This window comes from Raphanus sativus, chromosome 6, assembly GCF_000801105.2.
Source record: "Raphanus sativus cultivar WK10039 chromosome 6, ASM80110v3, whole genome shotgun sequence".
Classification (NCBI taxonomy): Eukaryota; Viridiplantae; Streptophyta; class Magnoliopsida; order Brassicales; family Brassicaceae; genus Raphanus; species Raphanus sativus.
Window position 1 is genome coordinate 37859539 of NC_079516.1, and position 22235 is coordinate 37881773.

The 22235-nt window shown below is 35.2% G+C and overlaps 4 protein-coding genes and 1 pseudogene across 5 annotated transcripts; 3 read left to right on the top strand and 2 right to left on the bottom strand.

Annotated features, from left to right (window-relative positions):
* Window positions 1-1162: 1162 nt before the first annotated feature.
* Window positions 1163-5349, bottom strand: LOC108813031 (vacuolar-sorting protein BRO1). Its single transcript, XM_056989820.1, has 8 exons — window positions 4571-5349; window positions 3219-4169; window positions 2935-3024; window positions 2784-2852; window positions 2541-2681; window positions 2310-2358; window positions 1989-2092; window positions 1163-1826 (listed from the first exon to the last, which is right to left on the bottom strand). The coding sequence occupies exons 1-8, from the start codon at window positions 5222-5224 to the stop codon at window positions 1353-1355; spliced, it is 2532 nt and encodes an 843-aa protein (XP_056845800.1). The 5' UTR covers window positions 5225-5349; the 3' UTR covers window positions 1163-1352.
* Window positions 5350-9645: 4296 nt separating this feature from the next.
* Window positions 9646-14667, top strand: LOC108805929 (protein DETOXIFICATION 12). 2 transcript variants are annotated; one of them, XM_018577921.2, is made up of 7 exons: window positions 9646-10041; window positions 12790-13334; window positions 13422-13508; window positions 13576-13632; window positions 13718-13956; window positions 14098-14303; window positions 14377-14667. In XM_018577921.2, exons 1-7 carry the CDS (start codon window positions 9772-9774, stop codon window positions 14410-14412), a joined length of 1440 nt encoding a protein of 479 aa, XP_018433423.1. In that variant the 5' UTR covers window positions 9646-9771; the 3' UTR covers window positions 14413-14667. The 2 variants fall into 2 exon arrangements, with proteins under 2 accessions (XP_018433423.1, XP_056843488.1); XM_056987508.1 differs by having other exon boundaries at window positions 9908-10041; window positions 12794-13334.
* A 742-nt stretch (window positions 14668-15409) lies between these two features.
* LOC108812763 (uncharacterized) lies at window positions 15410-18414 on the top strand (annotated as a pseudogene).
* A 63-nt stretch (window positions 18415-18477) lies between these two features.
* On the top strand, window positions 18478-19227 carry LOC108812764 (uncharacterized). The gene has a single exon (XM_018585110.2). It carries the CDS (start codon window positions 18539-18541, stop codon window positions 19088-19090), a length of 552 nt encoding a protein of 183 aa, XP_018440612.1. The 5' UTR covers window positions 18478-18538; the 3' UTR covers window positions 19091-19227.
* A 117-nt stretch (window positions 19228-19344) lies between these two features.
* On the bottom strand, window positions 19345-20652 carry LOC108812765 (uncharacterized). The gene is made up of 4 exons (XM_018585111.2): window positions 20444-20652; window positions 20288-20343; window positions 20153-20194; window positions 19345-19594 (listed from the first exon to the last, which is right to left on the bottom strand). The coding sequence occupies exons 1-4, from the start codon at window positions 20457-20459 to the stop codon at window positions 19514-19516; spliced, it is 195 nt and encodes a 64-aa protein (XP_018440613.1). The 5' UTR covers window positions 20460-20652; the 3' UTR covers window positions 19345-19513.
* Between the last annotated feature and the right edge of the window lie 1583 nt (window positions 20653-22235).

The window sequence follows — 22235 nt, forward strand, 5'->3', positions numbered from 1 at the left end:
TTAGTCTCATCTCTCTGTTTTGCAGTTTACAGCTTCCGATTTGACTTTCCGACATGTAAGCTCATACCTTAAACTCGATGCCATTTTTTTTTTATCTTTATTACCAATCTTTCACATCGTTTTAGATGATCTCATGTATGTCTCTGAATCTCTAGACTGGAATTTTTAGATTGTGCTCAATCGTGATCGGTCCATGATGATCTAAATCTAGAATAGGATTGATAACCATGTTATAAGGCTAGCTTGCTGCTTGAGATGTCGCGTAGTTTTAAGCCACTACTCAGCCTTTCCATTAGATAAACCGAATATATCCAATATTTTTGTGGTCTCGATTCTTGTCTGATAATCAAACTGGTTTAATTATTAGGATGATTTGATTTTTTTTTTTCTTCTTTCGTTTTTGATAATATCAGGGCAGATGATGAAGTTGTTGATCCAAAGAAGTACCTCGAGGAATCCTGCAAACCTAAATGTGTGAAGCCACTACTCGAATATCAGGTGATCTTCTAAGATCATGTAATAAGTTTGACATTGTTTCCATGTGTGTGTGTGTGTGTGAAGATCATTGTTTACTGATACGGAAGTCTTTTTTGTTTTTGTACTTCTCAGGCGTGTGTGAAGAGAATCCAAGGTGACGACTCTGGCCACAAGCATTGCACCGGGCAGTACTTCGACTACTGGCATTGTATTGACAAATGTGTAAGTACCCTTTGCTCTTCACATCATCACCTTCTTCTACATTATGCATACTGAGATGAAAACTGGATTTTCGATCTTCAGGTTGCACCAAAGCTGTTTGCAAAACTAAAATGATTAGGAAGCAGAGGTGGAGACGATGTTGTCTTTGCTTGAGTGTGCTTCATGTGGTTTTAAAGGGATGTATAAAACGCTGTGGACGTTGAACTTTCTTTCATAACTGCAAACCTGAATATGGCCAAATGGCTATGCTCCTCGTTTTGTTTCTATGTTACTATACCACAAACATTGTTATTGTGCTCTCTCTCTCATGCCATTAGCTACAAGAATTCTCCGTTCTTTGAACAAATTATTAGGCTTTTAGTTTCAATAAAGAGATTTTCACGATTATCACAAGGATTAGTTAACGTACCTTCCAGTTTTAACCAGTACATCCATATATACAATACGTATATGAATTAGTAAAAGTCGATAAAAAAAAAGAATTAGTAAAAGTAAATGTGATATACACAAAGTAAATGGGATTTACACAACGAATTCAGTCACTTTCAAGCAAAATTCAATTTCTTTTTAAAAAGAACATATAGAAGAGGTAACTCGCATGAAACACAACAATGAGAACAATAACATCAAGTTTATTGTTTCCAAGGTACAACTCACTGCCTGTAGTATCCACCGCCTTGGTGAGGAGGCGGGTACGGGTTCTGCGCAGTATAAGGAGGCCGAGGCTGCTGTCCCTGGGGATCATAATACGGGCCTTGTTGCCATGACTGATAATGCTGCTGCGGGGCCTGGGGAGGGTATGGTTGTGGTGGCGCCTGGCTATGAGGTGTGTGGTATGGTGGAGGTGGACCATAAGGTGGGATAGTGTAGCCAGGTCGTGGTTGTTGCTCAGGCGGCCTATAGTAAGGTGCTTGTGGGTGAGGATGAGATGGGTTCTGAGTTTCTGGTGGAGGCGGAGAACTTGAAGCCGTTCGCTGATGCACTGATGGGTATGGACCGGAGCTTCTATGATCCTGAAAACTCAGACCAGACATCTGTCGTTGCACATCTTCAATCATTTCTCTGCACTGGATACTCCTTGTCATCACAAAATCACTGCACTGCTGCTTTACATTCGTTATTGCATCCTATTAAGCCAACAAAGACAATGTATCAGATTGCAGGGAAGCTATTTGGTATCTTCAATGGAGTGTAATAATCAAATTTGAAGAGCATCCAAGACAAGTGGCATAATGTAGACGCTTAGACAGTGAAGAGCTTGCAACTATATATTAAAAAAAGAAACTCACTTGAAGAGTGACATAGAACTTCAAGCCCTCATTGACGTTCTCTTTGATCTCTCGGTACTTGGATATAGCCGCTTGAATCTGCTTGTAGCAATTCTCCTTGGATGCTGAATAACAGGGAAGCACATAAAAAAATCAAGTGGGAGTAGAACAACTGACATGCAGGAACATAAAAATCCCATTTCTTCAGTCAGAATTTAAACTGGTTTTATCATGGATTGCACTTTAGCCAACATATAGAGTGCTAAACACAAACTACTTTGTAGCATCATAGTTACTAGAACATTTATAGAGTTTCATGCAAGACGGAAGCTGCTTGCTCACCTTTATAATCTTCAAGATTGAAAAGAGATGAGAACTCTTCATTTTGAGCCTATAACCAAGGAAAGAAATCCATTATGAGTAGTCAGTTTCTACTAGCAGTAAATCATGATCATTTCAGTCCCGGTAGAAGCTAGCTAGCACACTAAATATTCCTCGACACTGGTTATCACAAAAAGAACAAAACCATATTGAAAAGTAAAGTTGCTAGAAGAATGGACAAAAGAGGTAAACCTGAATTTGCATTAATAATTGTTCTTGAACTTCAATGTTTTGGGAAATATCTTGACAGATGTGATCATACTTTGATATCTCTCTCCTGAACATATCTTCATAGGAACCAGTTGACGTCATCAGCTTTGGCAGTATGTCATCCTAAAACCAAGTATCAGGTAAAAGCCTGATAAGTCTTTGACTCCAGTATTATTCGATAATAACCAAGCAAAACGATGATAAAAGATAAATAAAAAAATTCACTTTTCTTTTCATCTCTTTGAGCATGTCTTCAAGACCAGCCCGCTGAGCACCTAAATTTTCCAGTTGCCTCTGTGTGCAAAACGAAACAAAATTGTTAGAATATTGATTCTGAAAGTATATACTCGCAGCTTCCAAAAGAACCAGGGAATACCAGACTCTGCTTCAGATTTCCCACGATAGCATCCTCTGTTGCATCCAGCGACATCATTGGCCTAGCTAGACTTGGGACGGCAGCTTCTATCTGATGATTAAAATAGAAAACCACAACATCTTAGAATTAGTATCCCATATTTGAGTGTCCTATACCCGACCCAAGTATGATTTGCATAATAACATCAAAGATTTCATGTACTGGGATAACTGAAATGAAGAACACTAACACAACTTCTGGCAGCGTTTTGAACCTCAACAAGATAAATAAACTAAAGTACATACCGGCCGTCGATCAAGAATGGACATGAGGGCAGCATTCTCTCTCACGGATCGCTCAATCTTCACGTCACTTTCTCCAGCTTGTTTCAAATTGGCTGCAAACCGATTTAACCTATCCTGCAAGTTCTTTGTCAGTGTGCTAGACTGAGGCCTAGTCCACCGGGTCCCAAATTGGCTTCTGAACTGAGCGTCTTCAGTAGCTTCTTTCTGCAAAAGCTCTTCGGTTTGCACCAACAGTTCCTGATTAACCCTCTTCAAATCTCTAAGCTGCTGAAGTTCAGCATCCAAGCCAGCTGGACCACCACTGATCTGAACAGCCTCTACATCGTCTTTAAGATCAGCAGGAAGAGTTGAATTACCATCCACAGCAAGAATAGAATCTGGAAGGTCCATCTCTTTAAGCCTAACTCGAGTTAGTTCGCTTGCTTGCTGTAATCTCTCCGCCTGAGTCCTAATTACATCATCAACCATCTCAGTATATCTAGAGAGAGCCTTGGCACTGCTGTCCGGAACAAGGACGGAAAACATCTTCTCCTTGCTTGCATCCAATATCTCAGCCATGTTCATTGGCTTAACCATTGAGAAGGCCGGAAGTGGAGACAAAGAAGCAGGAGAAGGAACTCTCATGAGGTACACCCTGTCGTTTTCCTTCACAGCCCTATCCAAATTGCAGTTAATGCTCGCCTCTAATTTGTTCATCGCTTCAACGAGCTGTGCAGGAGCTCCCCTTGAATACTTCTTTGCTTCAGCCAAACGGCTAGCTCCGCTCCTCAGCCGAGCTATCTCTTCTGCAATCTCCTCTTTCTCGTGCAACTCCATTCCATACCTGTAACAAGCTTCACTATAGAACAGTGCTGCTTTCATCTGCACATGAGCAATCCAGCCTTTCTCAAAATGATCCTTCAACGGTGAAGCGGTTAAAGCAGCCAAAGCCTCCTCGTAAAATATGCCAGCCTGAACACAAGCAAACAAGAAGTGTAAAATTCAATCTACACTATCACACCAACAACTAGGCCTGGGATTTTGAACCAAACTTCTAACCAAAACTTCCGTCTTTTCAGCAATCGGTTACTTTGGTTATCTTCTTTAAAGAAAACAATACCAAACCATACCAAAAACCCTAACTAACCAAATTTAACCGAAGTTATCCAAAATTTTATCAAAATTTAACCAAAAAACTTTGGTAGGATTATCAAAAACAAATACCGAACTTTATTTCGGGTTAATTCGGTAAAACTTTACGTTGAACCAAACCAACCTAAACCGAACTACCCGAACTAACCGAGCATGCCTACCAACAGATGCTTCATCACCAAAAGAGATGGGAGCTTACGATGCTCTCTATACTAACTAACCTGACAAGCAATCTTAGCGGAAACACCAGGAGTGCTTCCTTTAGCAATGCTATTCTCAAACACGCATTCCTGAGCCTGCGCCACCATCAACCGTTCCAACATCCCCACGCACTCCACCGACACATCCACCGTCGTGCTACTCTGCCCAACCATCGCCTTACCAGACTCATTATCCCTCGCCCACGCGAACGCCCCCGCCGCGGCAATAAACGCGTGCGAAGCCTGACGCCGCCCATCCACCGTAGCGCGATCGCACCCCAGCCCGATCTGACTATAACTAGCGCCGAGGTTGAACAGAACGGCTGCTTTCTCCAGATTAACGTTCTGCTGCGTGGCCTTTTGCTTCTGCTTGAAGGCGTCGTACCATAAGAAAGAGACGGCGTTGACGTGGTGCTTATCGGGGGAGATCGGGAACCGCGTCTCCACGAGGCAGAGGGCTTTGAAGTAGGAGATGAGGAGGTCTCGCCGCGCGGAGGGAGACGGATCGGGGACGCGTTCTACGTCGGAGCGGAGTTGCTTGAGGGTTTCGAGATCGTCTTCTATGAGCTGAGCTTCGCGCTCGGAGTAGGTGAAGGTGACGTAGTTGCGGAGGGGACGGTAGAGATCGAGTGAGGTCGTCTTCTTCTCGTGAATGGCGAGCATCAGATTAGCCATGGCGGGATTGAGAAATCCACTTTGATCGCTCCTCTGATATTTTCTTTTTTTTTCTTCTTTCTCGTCAATTCTGCTGGGTTTCTTTGATCCTTGTTGATTAAGGATTTGATCGTGTAGCCGTGTAGGAGCGAGCGTGTGCGAAAGAAATGAAAAAAAAAGATCTTATACAAGACGGCACTAAGTTCTGTGCCTTTTTACGGAAACGGCGAGCAGTTTAACTCTGTTAATCATTCTGCGCAATAGAAATTGAAATTTTGTCTAAAATATTTTCCGGACTATATTTCATTTACTAGGTGATTTTCCCGTGCGCATGCACGGATATAAATATTTATAAAATTAATATATTAAATAGTTTACTATAATTTTTTATTTTTAAATTACTATGTAATTTATATTATAATCAGTATGCTATTTTTTCAAATAATATTATTTTATTTTAATCATAGGTATAATTTTGGATATATAAGATAATATCTAATTTTCCGATTCAACCATAATTTGTTTATTCTATAGATTAAAATATTGATTAATTTTGTTGTTTACATTTAATTTGATATTGCCTTAGATTTGTAAATATATTTTAGAAAGATTATGTATAATTTAATATAATTTATTTTTAAAATTAAATAGTAAAAATAAATTAAAGTTTTAATTGACTCAAAGTTACTGATATTAATATAACAACGATAGTATTATGAAACCTCATGCATATATATAAATTATAGAAAATAACTTAGTTGCAATAGTTGGTTAATATATATTCATAATATTAATTGAGATCTCATATTAGTTAATAGTATGTTACATTGTTCTATAGTTTATATTTAAAAAATATTAATATGAACAATAATACATTATATTTAGTTAAGTGTTTGATTTTGTATTAAAATTTTAGATTAGTCCAATTACTCATTTTGTGGATATATTGTGTTACATATATTCCTTCAAACTAAAATATATTATTTCTAGTTTAACTCAACCAAATTGAATTAATTGTATTCCTTTGGTTCTTCATCATAGATACGTAAGTATGTTACTATCTTTTATAATTTGGTATATGTTAATTTGCAAAAAAAAAAAATTAGAAAGTAAAGTCATGATCGGTACGAAGTTGCATAAAAATAACTTATAAACTTATAAAGTCAAGATTATTTTCTGAACTTTCTTTTTTTAATAAAATTACATCACATATAAAAATGTTTTCATCATAAATTTTCTAAATACTTTCTTTATTATATATTTGATTTGGAAAAATATAAAAGGATACTTAATTAGAAAATAAAAATGCATTTTTATTCATTAATATATCTTGTGTTATGTTATTTAAATTTTTTGTAATAAATTTGAGAAATAGATTAATTAAAATAAAATAATTATATTAAAATATATATTATGTTGTTTAATATTATCTTTTAAAGGGATAATTATTTATTTACTCTAAAATCAAAATTATTTTGTTAAGTTTCCTTTTAATGAATCGCATTATATATATAAGATATTTTTCGTTTTTAAAATTTACAATTTTTTTCATTATATAGGTTATTTAGAGAAGGAAGCCAAAATAAAAAGGAATTTTTTTTTAATAATGACAAATAGATATATTTGATTCACTAAGAGTACTATTGTAATTAACCATCATAAGAATTAACGTGAGCGCGACACATAGGAAACTGACTTCTCAAATAATATTATAGAGATTAAAACTAAACAATATTTTTTAAAAATTTAGATATCTAAAAGAAACTAATGATATAAAATTTTATTTACTTTTTTTAAAATGTAGAAAAGTTTGAAATTTTTAGTAATAAAAATTTTATAATTATAAAAGTAAAATTAAATAAAATTTCGAAATTTATAATTCAAATTTGAATATATTTATTTTAAGGATGACTTATGAGTTATTACCATATTTTAAAAATTTTACCAAAAATATAAATCGGCATTAAATGTAATGTATGAATTATTGCCATATTTTATAAAGTTTACCAAAAATATATATCAGCAATAAATCTTATTGTCCATGTCATATTTAAGTATAAGCCATGTCATCAATTTTAGTAACCATGTCATCATTTTTTGTGAAATTGATTGTGGAGACGACATGTGGCAAAATCACTTCGCAAATATAGTCTAGGGGATACCTTAATCAATTTTATCATCAAAATTATATAGACAAAATATTATTATACCTCTGAATAATAAACCTAAAACTACATACTTTTTTCCCACGATTTCTTTAAATCGAGAGTTTTCCAAATTAAACAATATATCAAATTATCTACGGCGATGACGAGTTATCCTGCAGATTTGACGATGCTGACGAGTTTTCCGACAAAACTAACAAACTCAACAAGTTCAGACGAACAAGACGATATCTCACATGAACACATAAAAAACGCTAATACACGTGAGAGGATAATAGATGGTGATTTTCGTCTCTTTCTGTAATTTTATCTTGATTTTTCAAAATCAATCAGTTTTTAGGAAGGGAGACGAAATTTTGCTCATGAAGTTTTCAAATCTAAAATTTATAAGACTTTATAAATTTATCGATGAAGAACATAGTGATGAAGACAGACTAACCACGACCATCAAGTTTTCTCGATTGTGTTTATGAATTCCATGAAAAATCCACTTCCAATTAATGTTTAATTGTCCTTCTTACTTTCTCGATTCAACTTAGTTTTCGAATCTATACCAAAATCCCGCAAAAGCAATCACTAAAGCTTTTAGATTTCGTTTTTGGTTTCTGCTTAGAGTAATCAGAAGAATGGTGAAAAACGCTCTCTTGGATCACGAGGTGGTTCAAATGTTGAATCTTACTATTGTCTAAAGACCCCTCCTTTATCCCCTTGTAAGTCTAAATGAGACATATATATGCTTGTTTGGTAATTGTCTCAGTGTGAGATGCTTTTATCTTTGGATTGTTTATGCTTAGTTTAGTATATGTCTCTTGCTTCAGTTTATCCATTGATGTTCCTTAATAAGAAAAGAAATGGGGAAAGTTTGTTAATTTGGTGAATATATTGTAGTTTCAGGGTTAACTGCAACTAGATCAGTGTATATTTACTCTTGCAGTTGCATTTAACATGATTTTAGGACCTCTGGTGATATGCCAAAAAGCATGTTTTGATATTATAAAACAGTGTGTGAATATAATTCTTTGAAACCGCATATGAGTCGAAGAACACTGGAAATGCATTGAAGAAACACCATCGAAGTTGTGTGGACAATCAAAATAAAGCTTTGATAGTGTATATCATATAATTCAAGCCACTGTTTTTTGCATCTTTTGTACATGAATTGTTATTTCTGAGAGGTTTCATGAACCATAATTTTTTTTATGATTGCAGTGTATATATCCTTTTAGATGCTCTTAAGAAGTCTATATTTGCATTCGTAAATGGTATTTCAGGCTGGTTGGTGCTCAGATTGGCTTGCACTCAAAGTAGAGAAAGTATGAAGTGTTTAGGTACAAAAGATTGTGTTTGAATGCATTAAAATTTTCACAGAGTTTTTCTCATCATCCTTTTTTTTTAACGACCGTTTTTCTCATCATCCTACAATGCAAAAAGATACATTTTCTGTCTAATCAATAAAAATAACGCTATAGTAATTGAAAAAATAGTACTCTCTCCATTTCAAATTAATCCATGTTTTGGATTTTTCGTACTTATTAATAAAATACATTGAATCTTAGTATTAAACGTATAGTTTTCTGTAGTTTTACATTTTTATATTTTTAAACTAATAAAACTTTATAAAATGCAATTAATGTTCTGAATTTCACAATTTTTCATTATTAGTTGAGAAAAATTGCATTGAAAATATAAAAAGATGCAATTTTTTGAAATAATTTTTTTTTTCTAAAACATATATCTTTTTAAAATGGAAAGAATACGCAATAACATACTCTCTTAACTGGGCCTCGTGGTCTGGTGGTAAAGGAACTTCGGCTGAGGTGCCTGCCATCATGAATTCGAGCCCCGGCCACAACGGATTTAACATGGTTTCCGTTTGGTCTCCAAGATTTTCCTCGCTAGTTCTGGTTGGATGCAGTGGGATAGTCGGATTAAGTGAGAGGTTTCGGATACCTGGATTATCAAAAAAGAAAAAAAAACAGTGTGAGAAGTAATGTAAAAGGTCAAAATAGCGATGCTGAGAAGATGGAAAACGAATTTAAGTCAAACAAAACTCTTTATTATAGACGCAAAAACATGTATGAATGATTTGATGATAACTTTAGAAATGCGGCATACATTTCGATATAAATTCTGAATCACTCACAAACCGACAAAATTTGACAATTAATCCAATACACTGACGATGACAATACATCAAATCAAATTTGACAATTAATCCAATACATAATTGTAGTTGAGGAAAAACGATCGAACAAGGAAAAGTCGTTGGGATCTTAGTCGCAAGTTAAATTGCTTATTTAATGGACGCGCAAAACATTAGTTGAACGGAGACATCAGACATGCACACAAGTCTTTAAAAGTCTCTCTATCTCTCTCTCTTTGGCTAGCTTGTTGGCACTAGCCATGGCGGAGGCAGAGAGCAACATCAGTGATAGCTTTCTGTTACCAGTAGACAGAGTCGAGAAAGGGACATGGAGAGATCTGCGAGAGGGATCATACATCGAAGAGCTAAAGCGCATCGTCTTCTTTGCCGCTCCTATGGCGGCTGTGGTCATAGCTCAGTTCACGTTACAGATCGTATCAATGGTGATGGTTGGTCACCTTGGTAACCTCGCTCTCGCTGGCGCCTCCTTAGCTTCTTCCTTCTGCAACGTCACTGGCTTCAGCTTCATCGTATGTTTTCTCCTTTTAAGTTGAAACTGCAACTCTTCAACTATGGGCGGTCCTGATCATAACAATTGTCTATAGCCGCCAAAATACTATTTGTTAATATATATATACGGGACGGCTCTGAAATTTTGGAGGGTGTAAAAAAATTAAAAAGAATTCAATAGAGCCGAATTTTTTTTTTTTACAAATTTAGAGACTTATTTCCATGCAATTGTTTTTCAAAAAAATTTGAAGGTTTAATGCAAATGTTTTATCAGGCTTGTGGGCCGGCTCTGTATATCAATACAATTAAAACATCAGCATTTATTTTGACATCCCCTCGATGTTTCAAGGAATTAACAAAAATGTCATTCCTATTTTTAAGGTTAGTTATTTTAGTTATTTTTAAATTATTCATTAAACTCCATATATTGTAATATATTTTCAAAACTGATTTCTCATTAACTTCTTATCTAAAAATGTGGGTGTACAAGTTTGAAATATATATATATATATATATCAATAGTATTAAAACATGAACATAACATATTGATATAAGTGTGGTCTAATTATTTTAATATAATTATTAAAGCCTCTTATAATCATTAAAAAATATATTACACAAGTATAATTAAAAATAAATATAAAAATTAAAATTTTAGAATAAATATAAAAAATAAATATGCCCGCCCTTTAAAGAGCGGGTCAATATCTAGTATATCATTATTTCCCAAATGATTAAATATCTTATATAATAAAAAGTAGACTTTTGTATCTCTATAGGAGGAAAAATGCCATGTGTCATCATCATTTAATTTTTTTTTTATTGAGTTATTAAAATTATTTATATGCAAATTTATTTAATTAAGATGTTGAGACTCAATTCCAGAATTTTTGACAACCAAGCCCAATATTTTACATACTTCTTTTTTTACTGTTATCGTGTATTCATATCTATGTTCCACCTGCAAAACTTTTACTGAATTATAACATTTCCGTGTCACTGAAACATGCTCATCAAGTCTGGCCATTAACTCTTTCATTGAAGATATCTCCCATGACATTGATTTTAAAATTTTTTTTCCTAATTTCATAGATGCTAATAAATAGGAATGCAAATAATCAAACTTTTCCTGCTTCACCAGATTCAACATTTTGCTTCCTTACACACATATGCCGCCACAATGGTTTCATCCTACATCCTTCTTTCTAAGTTGAAGTTTGGTTGTTGCTCTGGAAAACATGCAATCTTAAGAAAGTAGATGAGTTATGGGAGTTCATGAATGCCATCAAAAAATCTTATAACGATTGCAAATAAAAATCTTACAAAAATACAATTCATATAAAATATTCAACAACAAATAAAATAGTTATATTCAAATAAAAAATAAAATACAATTTATAACGTTAAACTGTTAATCGTAAAACAATAAATGCGAAGTTATTGAAATTTAATATGTTTTACATCAGAGACTTTACTATTATATACAAAACATATTATTGAAAAACACAAACACAAAATATATTAACCTATAACCTATTACGATATAACATAATAAAAACATTAAATAATGTTCTTAACAAATAGAGATGACCACATAATTACATCATCCAAAAAAATTTACTCAACAACAATAAATATCAAAAAATTTAAAAATTTAATACTAAGATTTAGGATTAAAAATACACTGTACCAACTTCGAATGTATCTTTACGATCAATATACATCTGATTGGTTAAATCGATATAGTCACAACTTCTTAATTTTGACAAATCCAGAGCGAGAAGAAACTAGCGGTTAATATAACACCTGTGATTATTTGAAATTACCATCATAAGCACCGCTCACAAAATATAATTCATAGAAATCAACCTAGAAAAGTCCAAAGCATCAAACTATTATAACACCTCCCCATCATCCCAATATACAAAACTAGGTCTGGGCATAAATCTCAAACCCGAACCCGATCCGAAATAAGAATATCGGTTCAGTTACGGATCTAGCCAAAAACAAGATCAATTTCATTTACTTTGGGTTATCGGTTTGGTTCCATTTTAGCCGATAACTGAAGAGTAATCCGAGTTGAACCGAACAAATACAAAGCTGATAGTATAAAACGTGACAAAAAATCATCTTATTCCAAATGAGATGACGCAAAATAAAAAATAAATAAAAATGCAGTTTATATAACTAGCATAGATTTATCAATTTAAGTTTTTAGGCATCTTTACTATCATATCTAATTATTGATATATATATATATATATATATATATATATATATATATATATATATAATGTGAAAAGTAATATTTTCACAACATAATATATATATATATATATACACACATATAAATATATATGTATAAACTCTAATTTAATATAATCATTGTAAGATGAAGTCCACATTTATAAATTTTCTAAATCATAATTTAAATTAATAAGTTTCATTTAAATAATAAATAATTCAGCTATTACACTTTCAAACTCTCATGCATATATTTCAACTTAAATTTCTTTCATGGTAACTTTGCAAAGACTACAATCAAATTAATAAATTCCATAAAATCATATACATATTTTGTTTTCTAAAATACTGTTGAGAAATGTTCTAAATAATAAAACTATAGTCAAATCATAACAATATTAGCAAAACCGGCGCTACGCGCCGGCAAACCCCTAGTATATATATATAATAACTGTTTTAAGTCCTCAGATTACCATATCCTTAACACTTGATTGTTACTCTCTTGTTTTTGTGTGTGATGCTAGATAGGAATGTCATGCGCCTTAGATACTCTGAGTGGTCAAGCTTATGGAGCTAAGCTATACAGGAAACTAGGTGTTCAGACATACACAGCTATGTTCTGTCTTACATTAGTCTGTTTCCCTCTCTCTATCATCTGGTTCAACATGGAGAAGCTTCTTGTCTTCCTTGGCCAAGACCACGCTATTGCACACGAAGCTGGCAGATATGCTGCATGGCTCATCCCTGGACTCTTCTCTTACGCCTTTCTACAGCCCCTCACTCGCTACTTCCAAAACCAGAGCATGATCAGACCTCTCCTCATTACCTCTTTTCTTGTGTTCTGTCTCCACGTTCCTCTATGCTGGCTTCTTGTTTACAAATCAGGGCTTGGTTTTCTCGGAGGAGCCTTGGCTATGGGTTTGTCAAACTGGCTCTATGCCATTCTTCTTGGATCTATCATGTTCTTCTCCTCTGCTTGTTCTAAGACACGTGCGCCTCTTTCTATGGAGATATTCAATGGCGTTGGAGAGTTCTTCCGATATGCTCTTCCCTCTGCGGCTATGGTTTGGTACTTCCATCTTTCTATGTGCCTTTTCAACTTCTTTATTGCCTCCACATTTTTTTAAAATAACTTCTTTTATGGGTTGCATTGCAGCCTAGAGTGGTGGTCATATGAACTCATGATATTACTCTCTGGTCTCTTACCCAACCCAGAACTGGAGACTTCTGTCCTCTCTGTCTGGTAACTCTCCATTGCATTTTCTTGAATCTGCCAAAACATAATGTTTTTTTTTTCAATCTATGTGCAGTCTCCAAACAATTTCGACAATATATTCAATACCACTTGCCATCGCCGCTGCAGCAAGGTAAGAGATGTAGTAATCACCTATGCTGTATAATTCTTGAGTGATATGGTTTCATGTTTCGTAAGTGGATGTTTTTCTTGTGCAGCACAAGAATCTCAAACGAACTAGGTGCTGGAAACTATAGAGCAGCACATATTGTGGTCTACGCAGCAACGTCCTTTGCAGTAATGGAATCAGTGGTAGTGAGTATGTCTCTCTTACTCGGCAGGAATGTTTTTGGGTATGTTTTCAGCAGTGACAAGGCAACGGTTGACTACGTTGCAAAGATGGCTCCATTGGTCTCTATCTCTATCATACTAGACAGTTTACAAGGCGTTCTCTCAGGTCCTTCTCTACTCAAATAAGGATTTATTGTCTGATATTGTTTACTCTCTGTTTACTCAACATATGTGCAACTGCCAAGTGCTTCTTGTCTTAATAATATGCTTCTGCCACTCCTAACCGATGTTTAAAAATGGTGAACAGGTATTGCAAGGGGATGTGGATGGCAACATTTAGGAGCTTATATCAATTTAGGATCTTTCTATCTCTGGGGGATACCCTTTGCAGCAACTTTAGCCTTCTGGGTTAATCTCAAAGGTGTTGGCCTTTGGGTTGGAATACAAACTGGTGCCGTTCTGCAAACGTTTCTGCTAGCACTTGTCACTGGCTGCACAAACTGGGAAAACCAGGTTCGTTTCCTTTTCTTCATGATTTGTTTCTCTTGTAGAGAGATTCATTTTGGATGCTTTCTCTAAACTCTAGGCCCTTGAAGCGAGAAAGCGTATGGCTTTGGCCTAAAGGTAGGGTAACGAGCCAAGCATCTAAAGATTACAGGGGCCATATTTTCATCCGGTTCCACCATTGTGGTAGCAGATTTGGACTATTATTGCAATAATACTGCCTCTGTAATAATGCATTCGTCGTATATTCATTCATCTGTGCATGTGAGGATTTTGGTTGTGCGACGATTTCTTATAAAGTCCTTCCTTTTTATTGAATAATTTGTAGTATACCTGCGAAAACTATACCTGCTCTTTGCGTTGGTCCGCCTCAGTTGTATCTTCTTCCAAAGGCTTAGTTGGTGCATAGACTAAGCCTATGCAGCCGTCCACATGCAATCAAATGCAAATAATGTCGCCAGAAAAATATATATCAGCTAGCCATTTCTACCTATGGCCTTGCCCATCGACATGTGCATGCACGTGAGGGGAAACTTATCTTTGCTTCTATTAAATTGTGAATATGCACACTTTGGACCGTAGTTTCAGCCTTTTAGAAAACGGTTAAATCCGGTAAAACATAACCGATCTTAACCCAAGTCCACTCAAATTAACGAAATAGCCAAGGGTTTTTGGCCAACCAGGGTTCGATAGTCACGAAGAGCACATGGACTTGGTTGCCGTGTGCCAATTGTAACATTAATTGATCGCAAACCACCAAGGAAAGATCTTTCCATCTTCCCGGAAACTTATGCCGGAGAAACGTACCAAATCGTCAATCGTCACTGAGAGAGTCTCCATTTGCCGCTACTGACGTTTTGTTTTATACTCCCTCTGTTTTTAAAAGATGCATGTTCTGGAAAAAATATTTGTTTCAAAAAGATGTATTTTTTATGTTTTTTATATAAAAATTGCAATTTTCAATAAAATTAATTGAATTTATTGAAAGACTATTGGTTAAAATGCATTGAAATTTGATATTTTCTAAAAACAATACATGATTAATGTGTTTTTTTAATATGTGTGAAAACTCCAAAACATACATCTTTAAAAAAACAGAGGGAGTACCTTTTTTTAGTGACGAGTTCATCGGTTTGGGCCAACCTCTCTGCTGCCGCGTGCTTGATCATCCTCCTTCGTTACTTCCTTCTCATTCGACATTGAATTAAAAAGAAAAGCTGCAGCTTACAATAACAACAAACCTCCCTCACTGAATGCACCGTCTCTAACTAAACCTCCAGAGCTCCCTAAACCGGCTCCACGGTCTGACTGGAGAAGCAAAGTGAACTCACACGTCGTTGAGGACGCAATGGATCGATCACTTCACCCGTCACCTCGTTTCAGAATGGGTGCTTGATCTCTGGTACTCCCGCATAACACCGGATAAGCAAGCTCCCGAGAGGAACTTGTTTTTTTTATTATTAACCATATTCTCGGGGAGCTTTCACGGCGGTTTAGAAACATTAATCTCATTGATCTATTGACAAGGTTTGTTTAATCTCAATGTCAAGCAAAGATTGAGAGAAAACGGAGAAGAAGCCTCAGTTTCGAAGACCGAGACTCAGAACTAAGACGTACGTGTTATGGCCACAGATGATAAATTGCACCCTGCGTTATTCTCTCCTGAATCTGAGCACAAGGTACTTTTTTAAGTGGCGACGAGCTGTTATGTTTAATGTTTTACGCTATCATGTGGTTATAGTATGCTTCTCTTTTTAAAAAAAAAAAGGTTTTGCAGCATATAATTGACAGACTCATTTCACTAACATTTAGGCCAGAGGATATGCACTGTTTTTTTTTTTTCCATTATACCGTGAGGCGAGCTTCTTGCTTGCTCTGTGATGCGACCAGTCCTTAATTTAGCCAATCCTAGGTAAGCTATTACCACCTCTTTCCACCACGTTTGGTTCCCTCTTATATTCACCACCGTGATCCTCAATTTCTCTTCCAGGTTCATTAATGAGAGGGTCGAAGCTGCTGTGATATCAAGGACAAAGACTAATGGCGGATCTAGTGCTGCAAAAGAGACTTCTCAGTCTGAAGATCTCTCGGAAGTTTCTCCTGATCATTTTTCTAGATATCTGGATCCCTCCGTAACAGGTGTTGAGCTTGTGCAACTGAAAAACGAACAGCAGAAAAGGAAAAATGATACAGATAGTGGTAACAAATTTTGAATGTGTAAAAATGTTGCTGCTGCAGACTTATGCCTTCTCAAGTTTTTTCTCTATCATTGAGACGCTCACTGGTGTGTAATTCACAGCACAATGGGATTTTTATTTTAACTAGTTTGCTATTATTTATTGTCACTAGTAAATCGTTTCAGTTAAACCTGCCCCTAAGACATCTACAGTTTGTTTCTAAAAATACGGCCAATGTGACTGAGGCGACGCCAGGTCCTCTTCCTTCCAGAGAAAGCCTGAGTTCAGAGAATGGGAAATCGGGTAAACATGCAAGGAATAACGTTGAGGTGGATGATCTGAAGCCAAAAGTGAAAGCTCCTGGCTGGAAATGGTCATACAAAGACGTCTGGTTCAGGTGTGAGAAATAGCAAAGAAAACGGCGGGCTGAAAGTGAGTATTCAAGCTGATGCTATGGCCTTCCCCGGCTTGCCCACAGAGGTATATATTTACCATCCAATCATGATTCTTTCTTTTGAATTGCGGGAAACGATGAAGCCAGTGCTTGGATTTGTGTCTTGTTGTGCTTGCTACAACCCGTCTTTCTTGCAGTGGGTTCCTCCAAAGCTAACATTACCCCTACTAGACTTGGTAGATGTTGTTTTACAGCTCCAGGAGGGTGGGTGGATTAGGTACATTTATAGTCAGTAGCTGTATTTCTTTCTCAGTCAAGAAATTGAAGTTGTTTTGATCATATCTACTTTTGTACATTTGCAAGGCGGAAAGCTTTTTGGGTTGCCAAACAGATACTTCAACTTGGGATGGGCGATGCTTTAGACGATTGGGTACTAGAGAAAATTCGTCTCTTGCGGCGGGGAACTGTAGTTGCTTCTGGAATTCAGCGGGTTGAACAGGTGAGAAACGCTCTTTCTTTTGCATAGTCACAGTGAACAATGGACAAAAAGTATTGCCTAACAGTGACACCCATATTGTATTTCACTTGAACTTGAGATTTGGTATGAACCTCTCAGATACTATGGCCGGATGGGATATTTATGAAAACATCCAAAAAGGCAGCAACAATCCAGTAGTTCTGACGAAGAGCAGCAACAAGAAGCAGAGAGACGAGCCAAGTTTGTTCATGAATTGATGATCGGTAATGACACATCTGATGCTTCATCAAATCAATGGTATTCTAAGCTTTGTTGAACTAACATACATAAATGTTTTGAATATTACCATGAGCGCACAGAAAAAGCTCCAGCGACTATAGTGAGCCTTGTGGGTCAAAACGAGTATAAACAATGTGCGGAAGACCTCTACTTCTTCCTTCAGGTAAACATTCCTCCAATTTTTGTGTTGATTTAGGTTGTGAGAGCTGGAGCTCAAGTATTGAGTTTGATTGTTTTAACATTGTTGTTTCAGTCATCAGTGTGCCTAAAACAATTGGCATTTGACCTTCTGGAGCTGTTGCTACTCTCTGCGTTTCCGGAAATGGAGCAGTCTTTCAAACAGTTGCATGACGAAAAACATCTCTTTGGTCAATACACACCACCACCAAACTGATACTTAGTGCTTTGTAAATCCTCTGTGTATTACGTGGAGTTTTGCTAGATTTGTGTAAACAGTAATCAGAGCACACACGCATCTCAATGAATCAAATCATATACCACTGAAAGCAGTCTACAACCAAGAAGGAAACATAGTACTTTCAAAGCTAGCTGCCACAGCACTTTCTCCTCCAAAAAAATTACTTTAGAAGAAGGAAGCAAGCAATTGGCAAAACTCAAACTGAACTATAGCTAAGAACAAGCTGCAGCCTTTTGTTAGCTCTGATGAGTGGATGCAATTAGGATAAGTAGGGGACCATTTTGAACATTGGTTATCAATGCGATGAATGATTCCTTACCAATAAAAGTGGACACATATCATGATGACACCTTCTTTAATTCTTGACTCCGACATATCATATCAGCTTCCTTCTTCAGCTACTACATGCCATTGAATGAATGTTTATCTTTGGTTTTGAGTGAAATAAATATAGCTATTGTCCAAACGAAAACGGCATGAGAGACAAAAAAAACAAAGATGATGAAACCCACAACGAAATCAATCGAGAGAGTTGGTCGTTTCTTAAGGAAGAGCCTTGGGAGCATCAAGTCCACTATCTGCTTTGGCAAATACCAAAACTTACCTAACAACAACACTCCACTCTTGAGCCCCTTCTCGTGCAGTCTTCACCGTAGCTGTCCACAAGATTCCCAAACTGAAGAAACCTACAGCGTTATCTCCTGCGAGAGCGCGGCTGTTGCAGAAACCAGAGATGAGAGTCTCATCAACAAGGTCCAACATAAAAAGAAACCGAAGAAGAAGAAGGTTGCAGAGCCATTGGAGGAGGCTAAGAGGAGAGGTGACATGATGGCGCAAAAGATGAAAGATTTCAACATGGTGGATCTTAGAGACGTGGAGCATGCTTCGGATGTACAGGAAGCGCTTAGATGCTACTCAAGCATTAGAAGCCCTGTGTACCTGGACATTGTTGACAATTTCTTCACTGACATGTACTACGAGTTCTCTGATCCACTCACAAATTCTAGTATCAAGGGTTCAAGGAGAAAAGCAGGCTCTTTCAGGCTCTAAGACCCCTCTGGATCAGCTTTCTGTCAGGGCAGGGTGAAAGCAATTTCTTTTATAGTATGCAGTTCTTATCAATTAAGCAGCTTTAATACTTACAACTTCGCTAAGAAAGAAACGTGTCACCCTCAGTTACTACCTCATCTTATTGTCTTATGTTATCAACGCAAACATATTCTGTCTCCAATTTATGACAAACAGCAGTTTCTAAGATTGGACCAAACTGAATCAGGAGATGGAGAACTATGGCATCACTTGGCTTTAAGATAGAAACCATCTTTCTTTTCTTTTGAAATGAAAAAGTGGCGAAAGCAAACATATGTTATGGGATAAGAGTCACTCCCCTACAGACATGATAGGAAGTTACACAACATTTTAAGTTGATAAATAAGCACTGTCAAAGACACGCTTCATGGATACAAAGCGGGATTATTTCTTGCCACTCTTCTTAAGACCAGAGCCTCCAAAAGATCCCTTCTGCGATGCCTTGGCTCTTAGTTCTTTAAGTGCCTGTTTTTACCATACCCATCCAAAAAATAAAAATGGGTCAGGCTTTCAACAACAAAACGATTCCTCTCTGTCCTTCTCATGCGAAAGAGAGGCTAAAAAATAAAAGTATTTTGGCATCATTGGGTCGAAACAAAGTGAAGTAAGCATCTTTGTTTTGGGCATCATTGGGTGGGAACAAAGTGAAGTAAGCATGTTTCTTATTGCTACGGGTCAGTGTTCCCGTTTTCACCAAACCATCGTTGAAATAAGCGTCCCAGCCAATACCATTTCCCGAATTTTATTCGGAAGACACCGTAATGGATATCTAAACCAGCAACCAATTAACAAACTGACCCCCCCCCCCCCACTTAAAATGTCATTACTAGCGACTTAGTGCATCAAGGTGACCAAACTGAGAAAAGGGGGCACTTTATAGGCTTTTAGAAAACCCATCTCCCTCTATTGTAGAGAAGAACACACAATCTTTGCTTGAAATAAAAGGAGCCAAAAAACAAAGAAGACTAACTTATAGATGCAAAAACTTAACAATTAACAAGAACAAGAGAGGAAAAAACTAACCTTTTCCTCGTCTTTCTTCTTCTGAAGGTTGGCCATATCGTGCTGCAGTATATATATGCCCAATTAACATTCAAGAAATTAGAAAAGTGTGAAAAAAAAAAAAGAATGTGATATACGAATTGTAAGAGTCATCACCTCATCGTATTCCTTCTTATCAGTTTTTGGCTGCTTCAAAGGTTTCGCCTTTCCTCCTGTTTATTACAACGATAACGATTAGCATATCGAAGACGACATTAATCGAATATCATTGAAGAACCCTAGATCATGAATGAACACTAGAAATTGATTTACCTTGCTTAGACGACATGGTTGGTTCCTCGAGGTCTAGGGTTTGATGCTGATCTGAGAATTGGGGAAAATTTAAGTTTCAGACGATGGACCTGCTGTGTGTTTGCGAATGAATCTCTAGCTTAGCTGCTCATTTATTATATTGAGTTCGTAGTAACAACGCAACCCATGAATGTGCTCAAAGATATTTTGGCCCAATTAAAATATCTAGTTTAACAGTTTTGCGCCGCTTACCGACTCTTTCCTATGTAATTAATTTATTTTTATTTAATAATATAAAAGTATGTTCATAATTAAAAAGATAAATTTGTGTGTTTTTAAAAATAAAAATTGTGATTAAATATTTTTAAATTTTTATAAGAACAATATTTCATAATTCAAATATAATATAAAAACATAAAATAATATAATTATATATTATAAAATAAATATATCTATATTATTTAGAAATAAATAAATTATATGTCATATATTTTACATGAATCATTTACTGCTCTATTAATAAATAAATAATAATAATTTATATATAAATTTTATATAATTAATTTATTTTATTTAATAACATCAAATATTATTTTAAAATCCAAAATAAATTTTATATTTAAAATAAATTTTACATTTATTTTTTAAATGGTAATATTTCATATTTAAAACTTAATTTATATAATTAAATAAGATTCAGTATTTTTGATAAATAATATATTATTAATAAATATTATAATTTAATATATATTATTTTAAATAAATATATTGTATACTAACTTTTATGATAATTTTATAATTGTATACTAGATGCTAGTGTTGTACTAATCATTTTATTAAAAAAATTAATGAGAACATACAATGTCTGCAGCATATTATTTTATAGTATTACTATTTTTCATCAGTGTATCAATCGAAGCATTAATTTAAATTTTTAACTGTATAAATTTTAGCTTTTATTTTAGAAATATGACCGTAAAAATTTTGGTTTTAAAAGTGGTAGCTATTATTTTAAAAAGTTTGAAAATTAGACATCAAAAGCTTTAGCTGTTATTAGGCATGGGTATAAAATCCGGAACCCGAAATCCGAACCGAAAAACCTGACCCGTTATCCGATCCGAAAGTAAAAAATATCCGAACGGGTGTTGTAGGGTGGTATAAAAAACATCCGAACCCGAAGTGTTATTAACCGAACTCGAACGGGTAATCCGAGAAATCTAAAACTAATAGTTAATATAAATATTTTTAAATATATAAAAATATTTTAATTATGAAATTAAATATTTATGGTAATATGATATAGTATAATAAATATTAAATTTTTTATAAATGTTTTAAGTACACAATTAGTTATAAATAAATACTTTATAATTTACTCATTGAAATAACAAGTTTACTCTCCATAATGTAATGTATATTGTTTACAAATGATGTTTGTTTTCATGCTTGATCTAACATTTTATTATTATTTTATCAATTTTATGTGAGAGAGATTAATTTTTAATTAGTTTAGATGTTTTTATTTATATTTTGCTTTAAGTTTTTATTTTTTACTTTGGTTATATCCGAACCGAACTGATATAACCCGAATCCGAACGATATATGGTTACTTTATGGGTTTTAGGAAGTAATACAATTTTGAACTGAACCCGAAGTGTTATTATCCGAACCTGACCCGTATTAATAAAATTTTAATATGGGACCTAGAGACGTGAACCCGAAAATTCGAAAATCCAAAAAACCCGATCCGAACGTTAATGGATACCCGAACGCCCGGGCCTAGCTGTTATTATAAATATATATTTCAAAATTT

What these genes read in the sequence shown, in the direction of transcription:
- LOC108812765 (XM_018585111.2), bottom strand. An exon ending in ATAAGAAGGAATACGATGAG is followed by an intron (nt 20,195 to 20,287) that starts GTGATGACTCTT and finishes TATATACTGCAG; the next exon opens with CACGATATGGCCAACCTTCA. An exon ending in AGAAGAAAGACGAGGAAAAG is followed by an intron (nt 19,595 to 20,152) that starts GTTAGTTTTTTC and finishes TGGTAAAAACAG; the next exon opens with GCACTTAAAGAACTAAGAGC.
- LOC108813031 (XM_056989820.1), bottom strand. Translation starts at nt 5,224, where the DNA reads ATGGCTAATCTGATGCTCGCCATTCACGAGAAGAAGACGACCTCACTC. An exon ending in CCGCTAAGATTGCTTGTCAG is followed by an intron (nt 4,170 to 4,570) that starts GTTAGTTAGTAT and finishes GCTTGTGTTCAG; the next exon opens with GCTGGCATATTTTACGAGGA. An exon ending in AGTTCTATGTCACTCTTCAA is followed by an intron (nt 1,827 to 1,988) that starts GTGAGTTTCTTT and finishes TTGGCTTAATAG; the next exon opens with GATGCAATAACGAATGTAAA.
- LOC108812764 (XM_018585110.2), top strand. Translation starts at nt 18,539, where the DNA reads ATGATGAAACCCACAACGAAATCAATCGAGAGAGTTGGTCGTTTCTTA.
- LOC108805929 (XM_018577921.2), top strand. Translation starts at nt 9,772, where the DNA reads ATGGCGGAGGCAGAGAGCAACATCAGTGATAGCTTTCTGTTACCAGTA. An exon ending in ACTTCTGTCCTCTCTGTCTG is followed by an intron (nt 13,509 to 13,575) that starts GTAACTCTCCAT and finishes ATCTATGTGCAG; the next exon opens with TCTCCAAACAATTTCGACAA. An exon ending in GCCATCGCCGCTGCAGCAAG is followed by an intron (nt 13,633 to 13,717) that starts GTAAGAGATGTA and finishes TTTCTTGTGCAG; the next exon opens with CACAAGAATCTCAAACGAAC.